This window comes from Nothobranchius furzeri, chromosome 15 (genome assembly GCF_043380555.1).
Source record: "Nothobranchius furzeri strain GRZ-AD chromosome 15, NfurGRZ-RIMD1, whole genome shotgun sequence".
NCBI lineage: Eukaryota > Metazoa > Chordata > Actinopteri > Cyprinodontiformes > Nothobranchiidae > Nothobranchius > Nothobranchius furzeri.
In genome coordinates, this window is record NC_091755.1 from 53,367,336 (window position 1) to 53,383,511 (window position 16,176).

At 49.1% G+C, this 16,176-nt stretch overlaps 1 protein-coding gene across 11 annotated transcripts in view; it reads left to right on the forward strand.

Moving 5' to 3' along the window:
- LOC107391272 (potassium voltage-gated channel subfamily KQT member 2) overlaps positions 1-16,176 on the forward strand; it is a 52,887-nt gene that overhangs the window by 15,465 nt on the left and 21,246 nt on the right. For all 11 annotated transcript variants that reach the window (XR_008564302.2, XM_015968485.3, XM_070545005.1 and 8 more), the window contains exons 2-4: positions 3,652-3,742; positions 15,430-15,556; positions 15,690-15,865. Coding sequence is in view for 10 of the 11 variants with exons in the window: in XM_015968485.3 (XP_015823971.1) it covers positions 3,652-3,742; positions 15,430-15,556; positions 15,690-15,865 (394 nt within the window). In the remaining variant the exon portion in view is untranslated. The remainder of the gene's footprint in view (positions 1-3,651; positions 3,743-15,429; positions 15,557-15,689; positions 15,866-16,176) is intronic.

Here is a 16,176-nt window from a genome sequence, read left to right on the forward strand (position 1 = left end):
CAATTATCCTCTATTCTTTCTCTATTTGCTCTGCTCTTGTGTGGGCTGACGTAGCTGACGGTGCGCGCGGCGCGCCTAACGGCTGTGATGCATATTTTACGCATTTGGAGAGGTGGTCTGGATGCTTTGCTTTTACTGGAAGATGGTCCACTTAACGCACGGGTGTAGACTGCATATTAATGACAAATGAATGAAAATTAAATTGTGAGTTTTTACTTCATATTTTAGGAATAAAAATGACAGGGGAACACATTTATAACATCTTTTTAAACGAAAATTTCTAGCACGACCGGCCTGCTTCACTTAAGTCACTGCTTATTAAGGTCCGTCCAAAATTACCGTGGCCCACCCAAAAATGAAAACCTGGCGCCGCGCCAGTTATAAACCTCTGCTCTCCTGCTCTCCTTGAAACCCGACATCGGCTGTCAGAAGAGGGAGGGGAAGAAGGAGATGAGGCAAACAGAGTGAGTGTGACGTAAAGAAACCAGACTGGTGTGGAGGTGAGCAAAACGCAGGGCCGGCTCTAGGTGATTTGGTGCCCAAGGCGAGAGTGCCCAGAGAGGAGTCAGGAGCAGGTGCAGTGGATGAAGGCTGATTACAGGAACAGGTGAGAGGAATGAAGTTGATTGTGATGCTGACTGAGGTTGCTAGGGAAAACAGGGCTTGGCTGGAGCTTGGTGAGGGGACCAGGTGAGCTGAATGAAGAGTAAATGAGGAGGCAGAGGAGGGTGAACCCTTTGTTATTTAGTTTTTATAATTTAGGTAAGTGTAAAGGTGTGCACTCTTACAGGAAAGATTCATGTGGCAGATGACAGACGATAGGTTATAGGTCCGTGTGCCGGTCTGCTGGGGCACGTTTAGGGTTGCATCTGGCTTAACCGGATCTATGCCCACAGCGTCTCAGGGCAAATATAAAACCACCAACTCAGGGAATTGAGGTCACTACTTGTGGTTGTCTCTGCTTGGCAGACGTTACAGCTCTTCCCAGTGGGATTATCCATCAACACGTGTTGCAGGAGAGTGTTGGTGGTATCCTTTCTTTGAGTCATAAACATGTAAGCTATGTTCCCAATGGGGAACGGAGAAGATGAACTGCATCTACAATTGTTGCAGTGGCTCACACGATTCATCGTCAGAGATGAGTGAACGCCACATTTCTCTAACCAATCCAGGACTGGTGTCAAAAAATCTGTCCGTTCTGCAGTCCCAGCTGTAACGATGGAATAATCTGGCTTATCTGGCTTCATCTAAGGAGAAACGTCTTCCTGGATTATTCAAAACTTTCCGTAAAAAACCTGAAAAGGATGGAATTGCTGGGGAAAGCATCCAATCGTCTCTGGTGCAACTTTGGAGAGTAACATGGACAACTTGCAGCTTTGCAATCGCTTGAACCGAAGCATTCATCCATCAGTTATTTTGCCCTTTTGACAGGTGGTAAAAGTTCTTTGTTGGACTTTTTAAAAAAGTTTCACTTTTTTTGTTTTCCTTTGTGACATTTTCTGCTTTGGAGGGCTGAGTTTTGTTCATTTTCTTATGTGATTGGACAGAAACATTTTCTGTCTGTTTATAGTCTGTCTCCAGTGACATGTGAAGAGGCCTCTCTTCTATGAGAAGAGGTTTGTGCCATGTTGAAACCCTCCCATACTTAACCCAAGACTCCCAGTTTGTACTATTGTTGTATCATGAACTTTGACCTCACCCTTCACTGGTGAGACCAGCAGCGCTTCCTCTTGAATTTTATTAGAACAGGATGCAAAACATGGATGTGATTTTAGGGTGTAGAAAGGAGAGATGTCCCCTAAACCCAGTTGATTAAGGAGTAATAAATGTTTACCTTTAACATAGAAATGTATATAACTGTTCTCTTTCTTTCTTTATTGAACATGCATGCAAATCAATAGACAACCCAAAGCATTCAAAAAGTATCCAAAAAGAAACCCACACATATGTATATGCATATATACACATACACACATACATATATATACACACACATATGTATATGCATATATACACATACACACATACATATATATACACACACACATATATATATATATATATATATATATATATATATATATATATATATATATATATATATATATATATATATATATATATATATATATATATATATATATATATACACACACACACATATATATATATATATATATATATATATATATATACATATATACACATACACATGTAGAACATGTTCAATGGGAAGGGAACGAAGCTCTGGTAGCTTATATAATCCCCCCCAAATCAAATTTCAAGAAAGACAAAACAAAAAAATATATATATTTTCCCTACACTGAGTGTCATTGCCATTTTCCTATAACATGTTTTATCCTCAATCACACAAACCAAATTTACATTTTCTCATGTTTCAACCCCCCCCCCCCATCCCCCCCCCCCCCCCCCCCCGCCATGTTCACAGCTCCCAGTTCACCAACAATAGACAATTACAATCAAATGCAACACCCTTACAACTTTTCCTCCTCCTCCATGTAATTGATTAGTATAATTTTTTTTATACTTCTCTTTAAACTTATGCAATGAAGGACTTTGTTTTAGATCCTCACTTAGCTTATTCCAAACTCTTGCACCCGTAACAGAAATACAAAATGACTTTATTGTTGTTCTAAAATATGTATGCCTAAAGTTAAGTTTGTATCTGAAATTATATACGTTATCTGGTTTTATAAATAGCATTAATAATTTGTGTGGTAATAATTTCCTATGCACTTTAAACATGAATGTCGCTGTATATAACTGAATTAAATCTTTAAATTTTAGTATTTTAGAATATATAAATAACGGATTAGTGTGTTCTCTAAATCTAACATTGTGAACGACTCTCAGGGCTCTTTTCTGTATGATAGACAAGGGTACAATAGATGTTTTATAAGTGTTACCCCATACCTCTACACAGTAAATAAGATAGGGATAAATCAATGAATAATAAAGGACATGGAGTGATTTATAATCCAAGTACTGCCGAGCTTTATTCATAATGTAGATGCTTCTCGCAACCTTATTATATACATGTTTAATTTGTGGTTTCCAATTTAATTTATTATCAATTACTATTCCAAGGAACTTATGTTCTGTTACTTGCTCAATTTCACATCCATCTATTTGCAGCTTAACCTCAGTTTTATTAGCCATACCAAACAACATACATTTTGTTTTTGCTATATTTAATGTAAGCTTATTTTCAATAAACCACTCTTTAATGACGCACATTTCAATTTGGACCATACATTTAACCAGCTAGGTTTAGTGGAACCAGTTAAGTAAATTCAAAATTTCATTTCCTAAAGTGTACTCCAATCAGGTTTGAGCTTTCAGAAATATTGAAGACACTTACTTCTTCCATATCTGACCATGTTGGATTGGGTCACATTTATCTCTTAATGAACTAAAGCTTCATTTTAAATGTGCATTCATTCAGCTGAAGCAGGTTGAATTTGTTTACTGATATGAAACATGACAGAAATACGAGTAAATCCGTAAGATGGCAAATGTAAATGTGTTATATATTTACTGACTAGTGTATGAGATTCATGCTTTATCAACATGATTTATGGTGGTTTACTAGAGAAAAACCCAACTTTTTACCTTTGTCATCTCTTCCAGCTTCTTCTTGGTCTTCTCCTGCCTTATTCTGTCAGTTTTTGCTACCATCAAAGAGCACAAAGACAAGTCGGAGAATGCCTTGTACATCCTGGTGAGTATCACGTTATGAGTTTGAACAATTGGCTGCAGGAGACCGTAAGCTGCCATTAAAACAAATCCAGTTTAAATGCTGCCTTCTGCACTCACCCCAGCCTCATCCATCCTGTTATAGGATGATGACTACATTATTTGAACCAATAGATGCTCAGCCAACACAGCCCAATAAAACTGATGGATGTATATTCTGACCACAAAAATGCAGCAAGAGCATTTGTTGTATTTGTTTCCAGATCTGGTGAAATTATTAGTTCTCCATAAAAAGCAAATAAGCACATTAAGAGATCATTCAGAAGATTGTAATGTCTTATTTTTACTTTGATAAGCTTAAAATGTATTTTTTGTTTTACATTACTTTTTGAGTTACTTTAATCTTAAAAATGTGAAATCGGATCAGTGGCGGCTCCAGAAATGTTTTTCTGCAGGTGCTATGAAGGAGCTAGTCTTTTTATTGAGGGTGTGTTGAAGGAAGCGGTCATGCCCCAGACAAGCTGGTTCCCAAAGTCAGAGACTCTCTTGGTCAGCTTGCTTCTCACACCAGTCAGGGATCTTGGAGTGACCTTTGACCCTGCTCTCACCCTGGATTCTCATGTCAGTTCTCTTGTTCGCTCTTCCTTCTTCCATCTCAGGAACGTTGCTAAACTGAGTCCCATTCTGTCTCTCTCTGAACTTGAGACAATTCTCCCAACACATTCTCACTCCCAGCGTGTCAAAAACAAACGCTTGGTCAGCCACCCTCCGCATCAGACCCCTGCCGCCAAAAGTGCCCTTTTTCATTACTTATGTGCGAAAAGGGGTTTTTCCCTTATTTGACTGCAGATCCCAATGCAGCGTTACACTGACGCGATGGGATGTCCGCAGCCAGGGCACCAAACAAGCTCATTGTACCTCACCTTAACCTTATCCTCTTATTTAACCTTATCCTCTTATTTAACCTTATCCTCTTATTTAACCTTCCCCTCACCCCCATCCTAACCTTAACCATCGTGCTAGCTAACAAGTTAGTGATATGTCGATCGCTCTAAAAGCCGGCTCTATGAAGTGAATGGCGGGAGCCGCCTCGTCATTGGTCGAGTTTGGACCGAGCCAACGCGAGGGGGAGGTTTCAACTACCAAGGTGGAGGTTAAAAGAAGAGGGTATGTGTAACCTCCCCCTCACCAGATGGTATGTTCTAACGTTCCCTTGGGCGGCAAATACGAAAATTCACAGTCAGACTCTGACTGTCAGAGTCAGAATGCACGGGAAACAAACGCTTGATCACAATGAGAGTAATGTTTTAGGTAGCAAGAGGGTTAAGGTTAGGATGAGGGAGAGGGGAAGGTTAAAAATAGTGAAGCGTTAAGGTTTAGGTGCGGTTAAATGAGCTGGTTCGGTGCCGCATCAGCGGATATCTCATCACGTCAGTTTTACGCTGCATTGGGATCTTTAGTTACAAAAGGGAAAAACCCCTTTTCGCACTTAAGTAACGAAAAAGGGCACTTTTGGCGTCAGGGGTCTGACGTGGAGGGTGGCTGACCAAGCGTTTGTTTTTGACGCGCTGGGAGTGAGAATGTGTTGGTTCTCCACACCTTCATCTCCTCACGCTTAGACTACTGTAACTCTCTTTTACGTGTCTGAGCAGAACCTCCCTGAACCGTCTACAGGTGGTTCAGAATGCCTGTGCTCAGCTTCTGACCAAGTCCTCCAAACACACCCACATCACCCCGCTTCTCCTCCAACTTCACTGGCTGCCAGTCAACTTCAGGGTTCATTTCAATTTCCTGGTTCTGGTCTATAGGGCCTTACATGGACAAGCACCATCTTACATTGGTGATCTTCTTAGTCCCTACACCCCCAGCAGGTCCCTGAGGTCCAGTGATCAAAGCCTACTGGTTGTGCAGCACCAGGCTAAAGACCAAAGGTGACAGATCATTTGCTGCTGTGGCCCCCAGACTCTGGAACTCTCTCCCCCTGAGCCTGAGATCAGTGGACTCAGTGGTCTCCTTCAAAAAGCAGCTGAAGACTCACTTGTTCAAGCTGGCTTTTGTATGACCTTCTTCACCACTCTCTCTTTATTCTGCTCTCCCCACCTATTCCACCTTCCTCAGGATCCACTGATTTCCCTCTTTCCTATTCACTCTCTCTCTTTCTTAACATTTTTTTAATCACAATTGTCTATTTTTGCCCATTTTAAATGCTTTTTTATATTTTTACATTTTTTGTTTTTGTGAAGCGCCTCGTGATTTTTACCTTGAGAGGCGCTATAGAAATAATACTTTCTTCTTCTTCTTCTTCTTCTACCTTTTGTTCTCTAAAACACCTTCAACACTAGCAGATACACATGCGTGCACAAAACCTCAACAACACCTAAAACAATCATTAATGTACATCATAAACATCTGAACAATCGCTGACTTTTCCATGAAATCATAAACACATACAGCCACACAGAAAACCATCTAGTGTTGCAAGGTGTCAGAACCCAAGCCCCCAAACCGGCCTCTCCCAGCTAACCGGCCTCCATCTTGGACCACATTTCCCAGCAAGCTCCTCGCGGGAACTCCCGGCATTCTCCCAGTCACACCCAAGCCTATATATGGAAGACGCCGCACCGGCTCTTCACTCAGTCATCGTTTCATTGAAACCCCTGATCAGAGTTCTCTACCGAATAATCCAGACGTCAAACATCCTTACCGAGTTCAACTCCCGTACCCAGTCGACCATCGTGACAGGATGACTGAGTCCGTAGATCCAGCGGAGTTCGAGCGCATGAAAAGAAAGACGGAGCAAATGGAAAATGAACTCATTCAGCTCCACGCCCTGATCGATCGGCTCCACACCAAACAAAACTCCCAGACCGATCTCATCCTACAATTATCCACAGCCCTCCATGCTCTCCAGCAGCAAGCCCTCGCTCCACCAACAGAGGGGCTGCACTTTAGTCTCCCAGAGAGGTGGAACGGAGAGACGGGGAGCCCAGACGGTCTACTCGCCACCCTCGACATGCAGTTTGAGTGCCAGCCAGGGCGCTTCCCCACTGCGCGCTCTCGGGTGGCGCATCTCACCTCCCTGCTCTCCGGACGCGCGGCTGAGTGGGCCGCTGCGCTTTATAATTCCAAATCACCGGCTTGCAATGACTATGCTGCTTTTGTGTCCGCCCTCAGAAAGACTTTTGTTCCACCCAGCAGCGAAGTGGGAGCAGAAACACAACTCCTAAAGCTCCGCCAGCGGGAGCGCACGGTGTGCGCTTATGCGTCGGAGTTCCGCACCATCTCCGCCAAGCTGCGGTGGGATGACTCTGCCCTCCGAGCCGTCTTCTTGGAGGGACTGGCGACCTACATCCGTGATGAGATGGCGGGAAAGGAACTGCCCCAGACCCTGGATGAAGTGGTCGATTTGGCGCTGCGCATGGATCAGCGGGTTCTGGTTCGGCCCAAGCCCTTCACTCGCCCATCCAGGGCACCTGGCCCTCTTCCTCGTTCCCCCACGCCTGCTCCCGGACCCGCTTCTACTGATGAGCCCATGCAATCAGGCCACCTTCCTCCAGAGGAGAGACAGCGACGGTGGCGCGAGGGTCTCTGTGCCTATTGTGGCTCCTCCCACCACAGACGCCTGAACTGTCCATTACGTTTGGGAAACGAAGGAACCCACTGAGTATCGGGGTCGCTCAGCCTGGGTCACCTTCAGCCCCCGCCTCTTCAAATCGACTCCTTCTTCATGTTACCCTCCTTCATGGTGAGACCTCACTTCAGATGCACGCGCTGTTGGACTCGGGGGCCGCTGACAATTTTATGGACGTGGATCTGGCTAAGCGCCTACGGATCCCTATGACCCCCTTGGAGAGAGTTGTGCCTGTGACCTCGGTGGACGGTAGGCCCCTCCAACCCTATCCGATCCAAAACCGAACCCAGCCACTCCAGATGATTGTCCAAGGCCACAGAGAGACCCTCCAGTTCCTGATCATATGTGCTCCCTCCTCTCCTCTAATCCTGGGATTTCCCTGGCTCCGTCTCCACGACCCCCGGATTTCCTGGTCCCAGGGCCGCATTTTGGAATGGGGGACCCAGTGCCAGGCCCACCTCTCTCCTCCTACATCCATGCCAGACCGCCCGGACGGTGACACTGGCCAAACACCGCCCAATCTGCCACTGCCCTACCGGGACCTGGCTGCGGTGTTCGACAAGCGGCGCGCCACCACACTGCCGCCTCACCGCCCGTACGACATGGAAATCAAGCTGCAACCAGGAACCAGTCCACCCCGGGGGCGCCTTTTTTCTCTCTCTCCCGCCGAGTCCAGAGCCATGGAGGAATATATTGACCAGGCCCTCCAGCAGGGTTTCATTCGACCTTCCTCCTCCCCGGGTGCCGCAGGCTTCTTCTTTGTCAGGAAAAAGGAGGGTGATCTCCGCCCCTGTATCGATTACCGAGGTCTGAACAAAATCACAGTCAAAGACCGTCATCCTCTGCCGCTCCTCACATCTGCCCTGGACGCCATCTCCCAGGCGCGGATCTTCACCAAGCTGGACCTCCGGAGCGCCTACAATCTGGTCCGTATTAAAGCTGGAGATGAGTGGAAGACCGCTTTCATCACACCCACCGGTCACTGGGAGTACCAGGTAATGCCCTTCGGGCTGTGCAATAGCCCCACCATTTTTCAACGCCTCATAAACGATGTCCTCCGCGACATGTTGGGACGGTGGGTGTTTGCCTACCTGGATGACATCCTGATCTACTCCAAGTCCGAGGCCGAACACCTCCACCATGTTCGCGCTGTTCTAACCCGGCTCCTGGACAATAACCTGTTCTGTAAGCCCGAGAAGTGCTCCTTCCACCAGCGGTCCGTATCATTCCTGGGCTACATGATTTCAGATAAAGGACCAACCATGGACCCTCAGAAAGTCCAGGCGGTGAGAGACTGGCCCCTCCCGACGAGCCTGAAACAACTGCAGAGTTTTCTGGGTTTCTGCAACTTTTACCGCCGTTTTATTAAGGACTTTAGCACCATTGTGGCACCTCTCACTTCTCTCACCCGACCAAGCCCTCCGAGCCAACCGTTCCGGCTGACTCCTGACGCCGTTCGGGCCTTCCAACACCTAGTCGCCCGTTTCACGTCGGCTCCTATCCTCCGCCATCCGGATCATGCAGTCCCCTTTGTGGTCGAGGTTGACGCCTCGGATGTTGGCGCCGGTGCCATCTTGTCCCAAGCCGGGCCCGACGACAGGCTTCATCCCTGCGCCTACTTCTCCAGGAAGTTTTCCACCACCCAGCAGAAGTACGGCGTAGGGGATCGCGAGCTGCTGGCCGTAAAGTTGGCATTGGAGGAATGGAGGCAGTGGCTACTGGGCACCACTCAGCCGTTCACCATCTGGACGGACCACCAGAACCTGACCCACATCAGATCAGCCAAGCAGCTCAATCCTCACCAGGCCCGCTGGGCCCTCTTCTTTGAGCCCTATGAATTCCATCTCGCCTACCGCCCAGGGACAAAGAACAAGAAGGCGGACGCCCTTTCCCGCCAGTTCACACATCCAACGCCCACGTCCGAGCCGGCACCTATCCTCCCCGAGCACCGTTTCTTGGCCCACCTGAGGTGGCCACTGGAGGAGGCTATCCAAAACGCCCTCCGAGACGATCCAGCACCTCCAGAGACCCCCGCGGGTCGGCTCTACGTCCCCACGGCCTGTCGCAGCGAGGCATTGTCCTGGGCCCACTCATCACGCCTGTCTGGCCACGCGGGCTTCTCACGGACTCTTAGGTTCCTCAAACGAGCTCTCTGGTGGCCACGTATGGAGAGAGATGTAAAGGACTATACGAGTGCCAGTGACATCTGCGCCCGCTCCAAGACATCCAACCAGGCCTCGGTTGGTACCCTCAGACCTCTTCCGGTACCCAGCCGCCCCTGGTCCCATGTGGGGTTGGACTTCGTCACAGGGCTCCCACCAGTCAACGACCTTAATACCATCATGACGGTCACTGACCGGTTTTCTAAGGCTGTTCACTTCATCGCCCTTCCGGGCCTCCCCTCGGCCCGACGCACAGCTGAGTTGTTCCTGGAGAATGTGGTGCGTCTCCATGGGTTTCCTGTCGACGTGGTCTCGGATCGTGGTCCCCAGTTCACGGCCCGGTTCTGGAGGGCTTTTTGTCATCTGTTGGGAGCATCAGTCAGCCTATCTTCGGGCTATCACCCGCAGACCAACGGCCAAACGGAGCGGGCAAACCAACAACTGGGTCGGTACCTCCGCTGCTTTGTCTCGGCCCAACCCTCGCTGTGGCCTAAGTACCTCCTCTGGGCTGAGTTATCCCACAATCTCCACACCTCCTCAGCCACTCTGATGTCCCCGTTCGAAGTCTGCTATGGCTACCAGCCCCCGGTCTTTGCCCACCAGAAACCCGAAGTTGCGGTGCCGGCCGCTCAATCCCTGGTGAGGCGCTGCAGGAACGCCTGGATAAAGGCGCGGGCCTCCATAACCCGAGCTAACGCCCGTTACTCTCACCAACACCTCCGCCGACACCGTCCTGGTCCCTCATATGCTCCAGGGGATAAGGTCTGGGTGTCCACGGCAGACCTCCGTGTCCGTGCCGGGTCCAGGAAGCTCGCTCCCCGGTTCCTTGGGCCTTACCCCGTGCAAAGGGTCATCAACCCGGTCACGTACCGGCTGCGGCTGCCTGCGAGTCTCCGCATCCATCCCACCTTCCATATCTCCCGGCTCAAGCCCTACGTGGAATCCTCCCTCCTTCCGCCTCCGGCTCCGGCGCCTCCGCCTGCCCGCTTCCTCGACGGTGAGCCCATCTACACCGTCCGGCGCATCCTGGACGCTCGCCGCAGGGGACGGGGCTGGCAATATCTGGTCGATTGGGCGGACTACGGCCCTGAGGAATGCTCCTGGGAGCCGGCCCGCTCCATCTTGGACCCTGCCCTTGTCTCTGACTTCTGGGACCGCCGAGGTCGCCCTGGGACTTCTGGAGCCGTCCCTGGACCGGGGGGTCCTGTCAGAACCCAAGCCCCCAAACCGGCCTCTCCCAGCTAACCGGCCTCCATCTTGGACCACATTTCCCAGCAAGCTCCTCGGGGGAACTCCCGGCATTCTCCCAGTCACACCCAAGCCTATATATGGAAGACGCCGCACCGGCTCTTCACTCAGTCATCGTTTCATTGAAACCCCTGATCAGAGTTCTCTACCGAATAATCCAGACGTCAAACATCCTTACCGAGTTCAACTCCTGTACCCAGTCGACCATCGTGACACAAGGTTAGCTAACGTTAGTGTTAGCATTTCCAGCGGCAAAACCCTCGACTGCTGCAGCGGTTGAGGGTTGACTCTCTTCATCCAGATCCGTATGTTTTTGTGGGTCTGAGATCACTTCCAAACATTCATTCATTTCTGACTGAACACATGGAAATCTGGGCAACAAAAACCGATCCATTTTACCACTAGCTCTACCTTTCACTCGTTCGCAGGTGGAAAATGAGGTCAAAGGTTAACATCAATTTCCTGTTTTGGTTTAAGTCTTTACTGTCTATATGGTAATTTACGGATAATTTTTGTTTTTTTATGTTAAATATTATCACATCCACACGTTCAATTAAAATTACATTGTAAAAAAAAAAATAAAAAATCTAATATTTACTTGGGGGTGCTATGGGGGTGCAAAGACTAATCCAGGGGTAGCTATGACGCCCCCTAGCGCCCCCCTGGCGCCGCCACTGAATCAGATCATCCAAACACTAAAACCTTGACCTGGACTTGAATTTCAGTTTAGTGGTTAGCATCAGATCCTAATGCATCAGTCAGAAGTAAAATGACCTGTTTTTGAAATGGCACCTTCTAGAGTCCTGGAACCCCCCAAGGTGCTTTACAACACAATAAGTCATTCATCCATTCTCATGCACATCCACACCCTTGTGGTGATGAGCTACGATGCCACAGCTACCCTGGGGCGCACTGACAGCGGCTGCCGAGAACAGGCGCCACCGGTCCCTCTGACCACCACCAGCAGGCAAGGGGGCTTTACCCCTGCTTTCCACGGGAGCCGTCAGCAGCACGTTACTGCAGCAGCACGTCATAGCTGCTGATAGGAACCGCTGTGGTCAACAGAACCTTTTCCACTGGAGCCGTCAGCAGCCGTCAGCAGCGCGAGTCGGCCGCGTCTCAGGAGCAGCATGTCGCGGCCTTTACGCGCCGGTTCTATTTTCTACGCGTGACGCCTCTGAAACAGGTCAAGTTCGACATTTTTGGGGAAGGAAAGACAGGAAATCTGACGCGGAAATGGAGAGACGCTACCGAGATTTTCAGAATAAAGAACATACTGCTTTCCGGTCGCTTTACTTTTAAAAAAGGTTACTAACTGTGCGTCCCCGTGAGAAGTTATCACCTAGCTAGCGGTCTCCTTTGTTTTTCAGGTCCGTATTGGCGATTTTAAAATGGACAGAACATAAAACACAAACCATGTTGTAGTTTTCTCCTGCTTGTTATTGTGTTTAGTGACGAAGTCACTCGTGTGACTTCGTTCTCTGTCGGTGACAGCTGCTCCCCTTCTGCTTCGCGTCTCGTGGGAAGGGCCAAGCAGCAGCTTACGCGAGCAAGACGTGTTGCTGCAGTAACGTGCTGCTGACGGCTCCCGTGGAAACCCGGGGTAAGTGTCTTGCCCAAGGACACAACGACAGTGGGGCTCGAACCTGCAACCTTCCAATTACGGGGCGAGCACTTATCTCCTGTGCCACCGTCGCCCCTTTAGTAGAAGAAGAAAGGTTTTCTTTTATAAAGATTTTCAAGTACTTTTAGATTATTTATTGAAATATCCATGTAATGTAAAATAAAAATCAATGTAAAGGTCTAAAAAGGAGAATTTGGGAATTTTAAGATGACTGGAAGTAACTTGTTCACCTGGACTAGCCATTAGCTTGTCAACCTAGTTGAAACCAATTTACACAAGGTGCTTGGGTTGCCTCGGGGGGTGGACTACTGGCGGTTGTGAGTGGGGCCCCTTGGAGGCCTTGGCGGCGGCCATGGGTCGCTGCCTGGAAGCTGCATTGCCCCTGGGTGGGTCTGGGTGGGGGCCTGGGGGCTCGGGGTGTGGGGGTGGCCAGCCCGTGTGGGGATCCGGGCAGGGCCTTGGGGGTCGGGTCCTGACATGTATGCTGCCGGGAAGAAGGCAGGAACATGCAGCAGTGCCAGGCCCGGGTTCAGGGGCCTCGGGTAGACCTTGGCTCCTCTGCCGTCCCATCACAGGGGAGGGGGAGGTCCAGGAGGGGGAGGACCCAACCTTACCTGGATGTCTTATATATTCTGGAAGTTGTGCAAATGCAGGGATGGGCATAGATATTCTGCTGGGGTGGGGCTGGGTTGGTGCCCTCGGACTCCGTGAGGCTCTGCAATGCTGCTGCTTTGGGCTCTGGCAAGATGGGCTGTGTTCTCCATGTCCTGGGTGGCATTTTGACAACAGAGGTGCCTATTGGGGCCAGTGGGGGAGCTGGCTCACCTGAGGGCTAAGCCCAACCAGCCATTCCTCCCCATCCCCGCATATTTTTCTCCTCCTGCTCCTTCACATCATCACATAAACATGCACATAGGACCTTGGGGGGTGGACAAGTCAGGGAGTGCGGGTATGGACCCCATTTCCACATTTGTGTGGCAACCTGCCCCCCAATTTTATTTGCACCTTAAACACTTCCACCAATGACATTCCATGCAAACACACACTTAAGGCCTTGGGAGTGAGCACATTCAACGGCATTTGGCAGGGGGATTTCTCAGTCTCCTCCCGATTGCCGGTGCCCACCTCCAATTTTAAACTGCACTTAGACACTGAGGGCTGTGGGTGCAAGTGGGGTGGTGCGGTGGCATCAGCTGGCATAGGCCAGACAATGTCCGCACTACCCGCTCACCACAGCCATGGAATACACCTCATCAAGACACAACAACTCTATATTAGAGCAGGCGGAGGGAGACTAGGGGTCTTAGCACACCTTTGTTGTTGCTTGGCTTCCTGGAGCTGGAGGCTAGGAGGGAGCTCTGGCCATGTGGTTCGGGTCTGGGGTGGTGGGTTGCTGTGCTCAACGTTGGGCGGGGGAACCTGCTCATCAGCACCCCCAGCAGAAAGGATGAAACTCTGGTAACCGGTAATGGTTGTACCCCATGTGCAGCAGTACCGGGACCAGAGTGAATAGGGTGTGTATGGGGAGCATGAGTGGGTGTCCGGCGTGCATTTTTGTAAGTCTTTGGTTGTATGTGAATGTGTGAGCATGAGGGAGGGAGTGTGTGACCTGTATATGTCAGGTGGGGCCTTTGACTCCTTTCTTCTCCTGAGACTTCTTTTGATGATATTGATCTTCGTCTCCCCTCCCCCTGCCACACCTGGTGTGGAGTGCGGTGCGGTGCCTTGGTCTCCCTGAGTGTTCGTGGCTCCCGGGTCAGGGGGTTTAAGATTTTTGGCATCTGCCTGATCAATCCCAGTGGCTGTCTGGTGGGGTCTGGGTCCCTGAGCTCTGCTGGGTCCCCGGTGGGGGTGGTCGCCCCTGAGTTCCGGGTCGCTGGGTCCCGGGCTCGGCTGGCTAGGGGGTGGGAGGCTGCGGGCGGGCCTGTGGGCTTGCCGCTGATATCTCCCGGGACTCTGCCAGCTGCTGGTTGTGGCCCCCGGGCCGATCCTCTGTGCCTCTTGAGGGGGGCGGGGGCCTTTCTGGTTGCAGTCTCCTTGGGGTTCCTGTGTTCTGGGGCAGCTCCTGGAACTCTGGGACTTGGAGCTCCCTCCGTCTCCTACACATCTTGGGGGGGGGGGGGGGGGGGGGGGGGCAGATCTGTGGCCCCTCACACTCTCTATTGGACACTCCTATATGGAAACCTTAAATAAACAAGCGCGTGTACACACACAGGTGCTCACATGGTGGTCTCAAAAGTATGGGCTTGGACACGTTCAACACATGTCTTAAGGCTGTCGTTGCCACTAAATGCACTATGATTTATTATCGTGTGATTGTTCAGTTAAACAATGTTGATTCTGTATTTCATCATCAGGCTGACACAGTGATAGCTTGCTCCGGATGTATTGTTATCTGTCCCATTTTTTTTCTATTCTTTGTCTTTCTGCAAGTCTAGAAGCAAACTCTTGTTCATTATTGTTTATTTTTGTGGACCCCCACCCCCCACCCCCCACCCCCCTCTCCCCACCTTTTGTCTTTTCCTTTCTCTTTCACCTCTTACTCTGTGTCTGGTCGGAATAAAAAAAAAGAAAAAAAATGAAACCAATTTACTTTTTCCAAACCGAAGCATTTCAGTTTGGGCGAGGCAGTGTTTATAATAACAGATCAATGGAATATGGAGACGAAAATAATAATTAAGGATCCAATCAACCCTCAGGAGTGGACCATGTCCATTTTCTCTTAGTTTCATAGGATTACTGCTTTGATAATCCAAGATTGACCAACAGTTTTAACAAAAACCACCCACCTCTCTTTAAACATCTATATCCTCCAACATTCAGATGAATGTCGAAAACTTAAAGAGTTCAAATGTAGTGCAGCGTTTTGACCCAAAGAGGGCCTGATGGTTTTAGGCAAAAAACTTATATTTTAAATAAGATGCTCTAAAATGTCTAAATATTGACTAGATATATCTTCAGCAGTATTAAATACCAATGTATACAGTTTGTTTGCAAAAAAGAGGATGATCTGCTCTCTTTAAGCCGCGTTTTGATTTGTGCTGCAGGAGTTTGTGACTATCGTGGTGTTTGGAGTGGAGTACATAGTGAGGATATGGGCTGCCGGCTGCTGCTGTCGTTACAGAGGATGGCGAGGGAGGCTGAAATTTGCCAGAAAGCCTTTCTGTGTCATAGGTGAGAAAACAAGTTTGGCACACACAAAACCACTAGAGTTTTCCCCTTCTCTCCATTTTCAAAATGCTTTGCAGCGTACAGCAACCATTTTTAAAACTGACATTCCAATATTTTGTGCCTCTTGCCTCTCCAGACATCATGGTGCTGATTGCTTCGGTATCTGTGCTGGCAGCGGGTTCACAGGGGAATGTTTTTGCCACTTCTGCCATCAGAAGTCTTAGATTCCTGCAGATCCTGCGCATGCTGCGCATGGACCGCCGCGGAGGCACCTGGAAACTGCTGGGATCTGTAGTTTATGCCCACAGCAAGGTGACATTTAATTTGTTTTCATTGCATACTTCTTCAGGTATTTAAGGAGACATGAAATCCAAATTTGACCTTTTGCAATCTCTTGTGCTGTCATGTGGGTCTCTACTTCCTCTATGGAGGTGCTGCATGCCGACAGGCAAGGCAGGCAATTACTCGGGGGCCCCCCGGGCCACAAGGGGGCCCAAGAAGATTGATAATTTTTGAAGTCAGTCTGTCATTTGACAGCGCTCTTGACTATCTCACACTCCCTGACATGGCCCTGACTGCTAAGCCAGAGAAGTTTTAGTTTAGGTCAGATTAGCTAATGCTAA